The 12,018-nt window shown below is 37.5% G+C and overlaps 1 protein-coding gene across 1 annotated transcript in view; it reads right to left on the reverse strand.

Moving 5' to 3' along the window:
• The window catches only part of Dirc2 (disrupted in renal carcinoma 2), a 98,609-nt gene that overhangs the window by 14,936 nt on the left and 71,655 nt on the right, over window positions 1–12,018 (reverse strand). Inside the window, exon 7 of the mRNA XM_004642187.2 lies at window positions 9,487–9,614. Within this exon, the coding sequence (XP_004642244.1) occupies window positions 9,487–9,614 (128 nt within the window). The remainder of the gene's footprint in view (window positions 1–9,486; window positions 9,615–12,018) is intronic.

Genomic DNA, 12,018 nt, shown 5'->3' on the forward strand with positions numbered 1-12,018 from the left:
TTTTTTGTGGAACCGGGGATTGAACTCAGGCCCTTGCACTTGCCAGGCAAGCGCTTATTCTACTGAGCTATCTCCCCGGCCCTATAAAAGTACTTCTAAATGTACATACATAGTTATTTACGACCGTGAAAAGAAATAGGCAATTCCCTGAATGTTTCTAGAGGGAAGTTTAAAGGCACAGGAGAATAAAACCTTGTCACTCTATATTTTCTTTTTTTCCTATTTGAATGTGACTTTTTACTATGTGTCTATCTTACCTGATTAAAAAATAGTAAGACACATTTCACAGTAAGCTAATGCACTGACAACTGACCTAACTCTACTTCATGTATGTGTGTTATGCTTGTTGATTCTGAGACCTACCACCAGTGAATTGACCAAAGAGCTATTATCTATACCTGGGAGCCTTAAAACCCAAGCTTGGTGCAGCAGCCTTCAGGTAAATGTTTCTACTTCATTTATTAGAATTCTTATAATATAGAGTAAATGAACAATTTTATATGGGATAATTAGGATAAATAGATGATATGATTTCAGACTAGTAAGGTTTTGCCAGGTACAGTGGTGAATACCTAGAATCACAATTACTAAGGAGGCTGAGAAAAGAGGATTAATATTTGGAGGCATCCCAGGCGACTGAGTGAGATCCTATTTCAAAATGAAAAATAACAGGGGCTAGTGATGTAGCTCAGTGGTAGAGCACTTTTCCCACATGGATGAGGCCTTGGGTTTTACCCGTAACATGAAAAAAAAAAAATTCATTCAGCTATATCAGTGTCAAAGTTTGCTTGTTTTATCACTATAAAAGTGATGACCAAGAAGCTTCTTTGAAACACTGGATGAATATGCTGGCATCACTTGTTATTGCGGAAACCAAAGGCTCAAAGTCACTACACAGAAAAGGGTTAAATGAAGATCTTCCTGTTAAGAATGGGAGAAGGACAGCTGTATCAGGACTGATTTAATACATTTTCCAATGTGCTAAGCCTTGAATAAAGTAGAAGCTGATTGTTACAAGTCTGAATTTGACTTTCATTTGAATTTTTAGTTTAGAGTCTGATATATCCAGTGGGTGAATGTCATCTATTGAAAGTCAGGCAGACAAGATAATTTCCTGCTCGTCAGAGAGGTTCAAGCTACATGATCATTAAATATTTCCATGACTTTCAGTAATACTGATACTAAAATTAAAATAAACTGCCTTTCAATTAAGAAGTCAAGGTAATTTAGCAGAATAAATACAATGGAAATGCTGATGCACATTTTGGGGAAAGAACCCAATAAAATTTCATGGGTTCACAATTTAAATTACAAAAATCAAAGTCTTGTGCAGTACAAAATAGTCACAATGGATGTACCTGAAGCACATGAATTGGCTCACAACCCTCAAAGTACCCAATTCTATAACCAAATTATTAAAACATTAAGGAAAGAAACTATATGAATATAATCTGCTAATTAAAACATCTTAGGCTATCAGCAATTACAAAATAAATCACAAATTTTTAGATATTACTATTCTACTCAACATCTAATGAATTGTCAAGATACTAACAAAAACAGGATGATCCTGAATTTGTATAGTTTTTAAAAAATTGCTTACATATATGTTATCTTATTTGACCACTCTATCAACTCTTTGAGGTACATAAGTTATTTTACAGTTAATGTTACCAAGTTCTGAAAGTAAAAAAACTTATTTAGGTATAATGCGAATTAGTGGTGCTAATAATTATATAATTAAGTCCTACAGTCTCTTTTCTACTAAGCCAAAGTACTAGACTGAAAAACAACCAACTAGTTCTTGGTATCTTTTTAGTTAACAGTATTGACACAAATGGCATGCTCCTGAAATCTGTATTCAAAATAAAAGCTGGAAACGATTACACAGAAGACAGATGACAGAATAAAAAATAGAGAGCATTGAAAGGTTACAAATAAAAATATGAATTTTAATAATGAAGTATGCAAAATGGGTTGAAAATTATTGCTTAAACATCTAGAGGAAAGCTTAGCTTGAGCCTTTCTTCAAGACCATTTGTCAGATGTTTATTACACATAAGCCACTTCTCTGGAGGAGTAAACAGACACTACCCTGAAATCACTCCTCCAATGAAGGAATACAACAGACATCTACTGGCTCAGCAGCCACTTAGGTGCACAGCATGAGAAAATAATTACATTCCCCTTTCTTAAAATAATGCACACTTAATCGTGAACAGCAACAGCCTCCTGGCTCCAGTGCTGATGGCAACAGGAAGTGGGGTTTTAAAGATGCTGACATATGAGGGGAGGCTTAGAAGAGGGGGACAGGTTGGTCAGCACATGGACTCTACATGAGGCAGGGAATGGCTGTTAAACTGCAGTTTTTAGGTGGGTGTCTAAGGACATATGTCTTTATTTTGAGGGTGATCAGTGTAGGAGGGAACGAGATGACCAGCTTTCTGGGAGCTTGTTGCTTCAAAGCAATAATTCACTTGGGGGAAGAATTTTCGAGGACCTACAGCTGATGAACAATACAGGCAAAACCTCCGGTTATGAGAAGTATTCAAGTTGAGTCATCTGGGATGTTACAGAAGAGATTCATTTACTGACTAATAATTTATTCAATTTGATATAATTTATATCAGATGATAAAGTTCATTTAAGCAGATTAATAACAAATTCATGTAGCAAGGAGAGTTAAACCAGAATATAAAAAATGTATAGCTGAGCATGATGTGTATGCCTGTAATCCCAGCACTTGGGAGGCAGAGGTAGGAGGATTGCCATGAGTTTGAGGCCAACCTTGGCTATAAAGTAAGTTCAAAGCCTGGATGAACTACTTAGCAAGACTGTGTCTCAAAAAACCCAAATCAACCCAAACTAAACCATACTGCAAATACTGTACAGCTACTACTAAGTGGGTGAGAATAACAAAAGATTTGTTTACAGCTTGACTAAGAAATAAAAAAAAATCTAAAATTGTACAACTGAGTTTATTTATTCATTTTTTTGCGGTACTGAGGATCAAACTCAGGACCTTACACCAGCCAGGCAGGGCTTATGCCACTGAGCTATCTCCCCAGCCCTACAACTGAGTTTATTATGAATTATCTTAAGGATCAGAATAAAGCTATTTCCTCACAGGGTAGGGTTATGACATTAATACATTTATAGACAAACTTTTATTCTTGTGCATAGTGACCAAACTTCTATTTCACAATAGTTAGTAAAGTTTAATTGGGAATTATTAGGTTAGATGTTTTAGAAAATTGTTCACAATCTAATCAAACTTGACATAGTAAATGAAAATACTCTTTGGAAATAAAGATGCTTACAAAGAAATAGTAAGCAAAGAAAAATAATCATAATGTTAACTACAGAATTTTTCATAGATTTTGAGCATGCTAAATATATAGAAGACAAACTGCATACACATGCATGTACACACAGATATGCATTTCTATATTAGTGAGCTGTGTCTCCTAAAAGTGATTCAAGCGGGTCTTCCTAATTAACTGATAAGTAAAATATGTAGAACTTAACACAGAGGTTCCAAAAGAGGAAGGGACAGAGTTTGCCACAATATTTCTCAATGTCTATAATTTCCTTTCTATGCTATTAACTTTCAGGTATTCCTTATTTCAGCCTCTTCATTGGCATATTTTAGCTTTATAAAGGTTTACTGTTATGTTGAAGAGTCCCTTGTGGCTAGAAGGCAAAGTAATTATCATGAAGGCATGAAGCACAACTACTAATAATCCTTTGAAATTCTGGGCTCAGTAGAGATTGGTTGTGAAATCAGATATCATCAGTATAGGTTTATCAGTAACTTTCCAGCTCCCGAAGAATTATTTATGGTTCTGAAGAAGGCAATATGCTCTTAAATCACGGAGCACTAACCGATTACCTGGTCAAGAAACCCAGATTCTGCCTGAAGGCATTTTTCTTCCTGAAAGTCTCCATGCATAAACATTACATGATCTTCCTCAGTAGGTCCTTTGAGCATTTCGTGATTCTTTATTTATTTATTTTTTTGCGGAATCAGGGATTGAACTCAGGCCCTGGCACTTGCCAGGGAAGCACTTATTCCACTGAGTCATCTCCCAGCCCCATTTAGTGATTCTTACATTAAGAATTTTCACAATCCCATTCTCTTCTTATAATCCTTATGCTACTTTTCTTTGTTTGAATGGCCAGTCATAAACAAGAGTAAGAATCATTTTTAGTTTTACAATGGTTAAAAGAATAGTTAAAATGGTTAGCTAGTGGGAAAGAATAGTTGAAAGTAGATAAGTCACTCTTCAGCTTTCTTTCCTTAAAGCTTAAAATCCCTTCTTTTTTTCTTTCAGTGCTGGGGACTGAGCTCAGGACCTTGTGCATGCGAGGCAAATGCCTTGCCACTGAGCTATGGCCCATGTTTGATTAACATGCACTGCTTTGATCATACTCATTATTCTTTTCTGAATTTTCTAATAACCTCCTGTTTTGGGTATGTGTATTCCTTGATTTCTTGGTATGCTTTTAAAGTAGGACAAAAGTACTGTAATAAAGGCAAAATAAATGCAAATGTGATAAGAGGATTATTCTCTAGCCTATACATGTCATGTGCGTCCTTCCTTCGGATCAGTGGAAGTCACCTTGTGGCCAGCTACCACTCCAAGGGCTCGCTCTAGCTAAACAGCCTTCCTTATCACCCAGCTGGTATTTGTTTCTAACGTAACCATCATTCTAGTAAATTTAGATGAAACTAGATGAATAATCTCTCCCAAGGCAACTTCTGTCAAACAGTCAAATTATATTGTTTCAGCAAACTCAACATCAAAGTGCTAACATTTTTCAAAATGCCATTTTCCAAACATTCATCTGTTCAGTAAAAAATGACTGTGTGTGGCTAACAGGTCTAGACATCTCATTCTCAGATAAGGTGAATAATGTGTTTTCATAATTTAGTTCACAGTATAAGCTTCATGATTTTGAAGTTTTACATTATTTAGTTATAAGGTTATTCATTTACTGTAAGTATTCCAATTAATTAATAAAGCAATTTTAAACACTGAGTTTCCCTACGGAAGAACAAGGCATACTGCTGATAGCCTCCAGGAAGAGCTATACCAGCAAGCACATCAGCACAGCCTTCCTTCAGGGAGAATGCACTGGCCTGGGCTTTCTTTTGCAGAGAAGGTAATGCTAATAACAAAGAAAGATTGAAACAGGAGGTTTTAATGAGACGGGAGCAGCATTTCTAACACATAGGTTGAACAAAATAAAGAGCTTTGGATTTAGTATGTCAACAGTTTCAATCATGCATGCACAGCCATAGATTGCTTAACAAGGGGATACATTCTGAGAAACTTGTCATTAGATCATTTTGCCATGCAAACATCAGCTTGTACTTACACAAAGGTAAGACAGTGAAGACGTTGCTAGGTGATAATACCTTATGGGACCACTGTCATATATTTTTGACAGAAACATCCTTGTGTGGCACATGATTGTATTTCAAACACTTTCCACATAGATTATTCTGATATATAAAACCCATGACAAATAGTTGCTAGGAAAGAGGAAAAAGACTAGATAGTTTCCTGACTGAAATAAGAATGGTCAGAAAAAAGAAACATGAATTTGCCGTTACTGACTTTAAATACCAATCCAAAGGTCTAGGTTTGTCTATAATTAGATTCTGTAGTAAGTTCCCTTTCATGAAACCTCTTTTGCTTAAAAGGAATTAGGTCAGATTTTACAAAGGCAGTAAGAGTACATGTGATAGATTTATTCAAATTGTCCACTGTTCCATTAAAATGTGTCCTTTTGCCTTCCTAAACCTAGTACTGAACAATAAAGATTGATTATGGCTGCAGACTACTATAGCAGTAATTTACTGAGGCTCAAATCATCCTTCCTTCCTTCCTTCCTTCCTTCCTTCCTTCCTTCCTTCCTTCCCTCCTTCCTTCTTTTCTTTCTTCCTTTGTTAGCTAATAGGGTGGGAGATGGGGTCAGATTTTACAAGGCAAAAGTCCATACTCCAGATTTTTACACTGGTAGAGAGGGTAAGTGCTATCAGGAAAGTAAAAGTGAGGGGAGAAAAAAGGCTATATATTACAGAGAAAAAATGGAAGGAATCTAGTCCTTAATCCAGTGTAGTCATAAATTAAAAATGTATCTTTTGGGATTATCCAAGTGATATTCAAAAGCTGACTTGGAATTGAAACAAGAGTAGAATTTTAAGTTGCATGACTGTTAGGATGGACAGTCGTATCAAATTCAATCTTTCCATTCTGGCCTTGACTTAATTTAACATTCTGCTTTTCTTTCTGTCCAACGTAATTATTCTCAACAACAGACTGGGAAAAGTCTTGACTAGGGTCAATTACATCAATTTTCTTTTAAGATTTAAAAAGGTGCATAGTTTTCAAATGTACTTTTCCCAACTATGAAGCAAAACATGCTCACTATACTAGTCAATACAAACACAGAAGAAGTTAAATTCATTCCTTATGCCTCTACTCAGAGATAACTGTTGTATAATGTTCAGTAGAAAATACGTAAAAATGAATGCACTATCTTATAATGAATATTTTGCACTTAATTCAAGAGAAAGATCTGCTCATCATGCACCTATCACTATGTCATTGGAAAATCTCACAGATGAATACTTGACATACATTACTAAGAAAAATCCAACCATAATGTCATGGGTAGGAGCTATAAAATAAAACTGCTCCACCAGAATGTTGTCCAGCTGTTAAATCACACAATTATACTGGAGTAAAATGGAGAAAAATTATGGCCTGGAACACTTGTCAAAACTGTTCAAAATCCTGATGTAGGAACACGGGTACATAAACAGTATACAGTGTCTTCACATATTAGGAGTCACTCATTATGACTCTGGACAACTGGGCTTTGCAGGCAAAACAATGCACACAGTAAAGAGAGGGCTGCCAGCAGGATGGGACAAGCACAAGTTTCCAAGGCCTTTGCATGTCTTAGCAATTTTTCATGTTGTCTCTAAAGCCAAAAGAAATAGCTACCAATTCTGTTAATTACTTTGGGCCAAATAATAATAATAATAATAATATATATATATATATATACACACACACACACACATACACACACACACATATATATATATAGATGTGTTTATCTATATATCTATATATCTCCTAACAATTTAGTAGCTATTTCCAAAGTAATATGTATAAACTGAAAAAAATAGTTCTATTTCATTCTTGAATGACTGCAATTACTTACTAATGGGATATATGCATCTGATGGGCACTGTACAATGTCTCAACTTGGAGTTCACTGAACAGCACTGCCTTTGTGTCCTGTTTCACACTGATTTTGTGCAGTACTTGCATATATCACAGCGGACACTGTGAGAATTAACTTTGCAAAGATAAGAATTCACTAAAAAGAACATAGCACAGGCTCCAGCGGACACTGGGCCTTCCCTGAACAGGAGGCTCAGGGGCATCTATCAGAGGTCGAGCCTGGTGCTGCTAGTGAGTTTGCTGTGGCTTTCCAGGGAGGTGGACCCACTGTGGGTCTGGGCCAACCTTCTCTTGTGGCGTACTGTCTCTGCAAAAGTGGTAGGGCCTTTAAACAAATGGCTGACTTTAAAGATTTGACGGCTCTGACATGTAAACTGCGAGTTCTTTTATTTTCGAGTACAGAGATCCAAAGGGGGCTCTGCAGCATTCCTTGGTTATGCGGAGGGAAAATGAAGCTTCCTCATGGCTTCCCACAAAATGCACATTCTTTGGGATCGCAAGCACCTACAGAGCTACTTTCAGATTCTCATTTACCCAACTCATACCAAATGCTTGCTATGACAATGCTGCAATCTGCTTTTATAAAAATAAGCCTATAATTAAGAACATAATCCAAAAGGTCACCAATATGAACCTTAAGCAGTACAGTTAGAAGTCAAGAACAACCGCAGTCCCCTTGGTTTATAGAATTATTTATTTATTTTAGGGAAGAGCCTACAGGGTGTTCAGGGTCTCACTACTAGATCGGACTCATAGTGATCTGACTGTTTACAGCCTCCCAAGTGCTGGGATTACAGGCACGCACCACCATGCCCAGTCTCAACTGCCATCTCAGAGTGCCCCGGGGACGGGCCTGGCACAGCAGGCCCGGGGATCAAACTCCTGGCCCCTGCGCCTGCTTGCGGGTGCTTTAATTCACCGAGCTATTTGGCTGGCACTTATAGAATAATTTATTACAATAACTTAAAAAATATCCTGGGGGGCTGGGGAGATGGCTCAGTAGAATAAGCGCTTCCCTGGCAAGCACAAGGGTCTGAGTTCAATCCCCGGTTTCATAAAAAAAAAATAATAAAATAAAATAAAAATAAAAAATATCCTACCTAGAAAGAATAATGCTTTGTTCCCCAAAGGTGTTCATGTCTTAATTTCTAGAATTTGTGAATGTTAAGGCTGAGATGAAATTAGTGTTGCTAATCAGCTGAGTTTAAAAGTGAGAGACAGGGTTAGTGAGATAGCTCAGTGGTCTAAGCACCTGCTTAGGCAAGTGCAGGACTGGGGCTTGATTCCCAGCACCACACGTCATGCTGGGCCCGGGCATGCTGGGCTGGCCACCGAGACTGGGTGTGGTGGCACACACCTATAATCCCAGTACTGGGGAGGCTGAAAACAGGAGGATCACTATGGGTCCAGTTGTGTAGTAAGACCCTGTACCAAATACATTAAAATAAAACAACACTGAGAGATTATCCAGGGTTATTAGAGTGGGCCCAATGTGCAGGTAAAAGTGAGGTAGGGAGAAGGTACACGGGAAGTGTATGGAGAGAGATGTGGCTGTGGGCGGAAGGCACCAGTGCTGAGGCTGGGTGGACTCGGCCCATACAGATCGAGAGTCGGGGTCTAGAAGCTGGGAAAGGCAAGGAGACAGACTCTTCCTTAGAGTTCCACACTTTGATTTTAGCCCAGTGAGGTCACATTTGGTTTCCTTCAGCCTGCTCAGGTAGAAGATAATAAAACTGTGTTGCTTTAAGTCATGAAGTTTATGTAACTTATAGCAGCAACCAGGGGAAAAAAAACTCTGACTGAATACTAATAAAAATAAAGCAACTACAAATGCTTTGAGTAAACTAGGTTAGCTACATAAGCTAACTAACACACTCTCAACAAGTATTTCCACTTTCTATAATGATGATGTATGTAGTAAGTCTAACTATAAAATAAACTTCCAGGTACTAAATCAAAGACTTTTATTAAAGTAGGCTTTAAATGTCATACCTTTTTGCCTTATTTTCCTCACTGATTTTAATGATGCAATAACTATAATTAAGATAAAAATCTTTGCATTATGCTCTGATGTAAATTTTAAATGAACTGTGCTTTCCCATGCAATTTTAACAATTACTTACAGAAAGCAAGAAAACATTCTAGCATCAGAATAAATATATCTGCATACCTGTGAACAGAAAATATTTGCTCTACTGAAGTTCAACCAGCCTGTTCTCACCTGTGGTCAAAGGCAGGTGTGTGATGCTGTTCAGACAGGTCAGTGTGAACCATGTCGATGAGAGTGTAGCCCCAGAAAAGAGGAGGAGGAGGATTAGCTTCAGCATGCCCCGGATAAAATCTGCAAATCTAAAAAGAAACAAATTTCTATCAATTCTAGATGGACTTTAAGTGTTATTTAAATTAAGGACACAACTATCATTAAACAAATGTTAACTGAAGAACTTTCCATGCATTCTTTTAATAGCTATATTTTTTGATGTTTAGGCTTTTTAGCTAACACGTTTTCTCATGTGTATGTTAGTTTATTTTTCTTCTTACAAAACATACAAACTGTCATCTGCTTGGGATCTGTAACTCACAGGATAAATTCCGAGTTTTTAAATGCCACTTATATTTTTTTATTTTTCTATACTTTCTAAACATTCTGTAATGAATACATACCCAAGTCTTAGGCAACAGGATGACTTACTGACACAAATTTGCAAAGAAGGTTGTCAAAAAATTCAAACTTAAAGGACAGATACAAATGCCTGCCTAACAGCTGGTGAGGTCCTGCGTGGTCTGGTCCTGCCTCTGCTCCTCTTCTCACTGGTGACTGGGCTTCTGTCTTCATAGGGGCTGAGGCTGCTTCCCACAGCACTGGGAAGCCTTTCACTTGCCCCATCTGGCTGGAACGCTGGGACCCGTAGGGCCCTGTGGCCCACTCGTGCTTCTGCTCAGCCCATTCAGGTCTCAGCAAGACAAAGCCTCCTGTGCTCCCTGAGGGAGCCTTCCCACCCCAGCTCCACGTTCCACTGCACTGCACCACACTGGAAACAGTCATATTTCTGCATTTGTTTATCCTGTCTTCCCTACTAAACTGTAAACTTCCTGAGCACAAGAATGCAGCATCTAGAATATTAAGTATTATTGTGAAAGTCTAGGAACTTTTATAGCATTCTAGTTCTCAAAATCATGAACATTTTCTGAATCAACATGAAACTAAAAGGCATACCAAATATTTTTCTACTTTCCGATTGTTTTTCCTCACATGCAGGTTGTGGACTGCATAAAGCACGAATTCTGACTGTCCCTATACATAATTTACTCTGCTCTTTAGAATTGTGCTTATTATAGAAAAATTGATCCCATCCTCTATATGACATTTACCATGTTCTCTCCATTTTGAATTTCAAAAATTGATCATAATTTCTATTGTAGTTATGTGGCTGTTATTTGAAACCCTTTCAATACTCTTCTTTATGTTGTACTTATCTGACATGATATGGTAATTGAGTTAAGTGTCCTGTAGATGTCATTGACTTCCTGCAGGAGCTGATGCCACCTTTTGGTGGGAAAAGTAGATGCAGCGTTACCCAACAAGCTTTGTTTTCATCTATGAACGTTTATAAGCAGAAAATTCTTTGTACTCTGAAAAAGGTTCTACAGCTTGATAAAAACATCCCTCAAGAGGATGCAGAACCCTTTGTCATATTTCCAAGTTTAAAAAATACATTTCTGACATACAGTTAGATATGCTACGAGATAGGCAGGTGACAAAGTATGACAGATTAAAACACTTTATGGTACAACTCAAGAGTTTAAATATAAGAAAGTTTCTCAGAACCTGATCATGTAACAATAAACTGACCACTATGGCCTGATACTTTGTTTGTTTGAGACAGGGCCTTACTATGGAGATCAGGCTGACCCTGAATTCACTATGTGGCCAGGCTGGCCTTGAACTTGCAGCAATCTACCTGCCTCAGCCTCCTGAGTGCTACATCACCTGCCTGTAACTTCCGAGCACCCAGTCCTTTCAAATGTACTGATACCATCAAAGAGTACTGCTGGGGGGCCAGGGAGATGGCTCAGTAGAATAAGTGATTGCCTGGCAAGTGCAAGGACCTGAGTTCAATCCCTGGTTCCACCAAAAATATAAAAAACAAAACAAAACAAAACAAAACAAAGAGTACTATTAGGAGCAACAAGGCAGTACCTTGAATACAGAACTATAAAACATTTATTCAAAGTATACATGAGAGGGCTGGGAAGATAGCTCAGTAGAATAAGTGCTTGCCTGGCAAGTTCAAGGTCATGAATTCAATCCCCAGTACCACCAAAAAAGAAGTATAAATGAGAATCCATTCTAGCGACTTCTCAAAAAATAATGTTATGAAAATAATTTAAAACTTGATTTTAAGCTAAAGAAATTCTTTTAGCTAAAGAAATTCTTAACACAGGATTCTGATTACAGAGTAAGGGAAGTACTTTTTAGAATTTCCATTTCAACAATTAAAAAGCAGAAATGTCCTCCTTGTTATTTTCCTATCTAGCTGTATCTATATATAGTTTAAAATTCAGGGGCCATGGAATGAAAATGAAGAGAAGGGAGCATATGAGATGTCATTCCTGATACATAATGGCTCCCTCTTTCCGCTATTTGGCATTCAGAAAGGTATCTGATCAGTGATGACTCACTATCATTGGCTTGGAGATTTAATCAGAGAAATTGGTATGATTCTTATCAAAATCTGACAGGCCAAAAAAA

Source organism: Octodon degus, unplaced genomic scaffold (genome assembly GCF_000260255.1).
Source record: "Octodon degus isolate 3935 unplaced genomic scaffold, OctDeg1.0 scaffold00147, whole genome shotgun sequence".
Taxonomy (NCBI): domain Eukaryota; kingdom Metazoa; phylum Chordata; class Mammalia; order Rodentia; family Octodontidae; genus Octodon; species Octodon degus.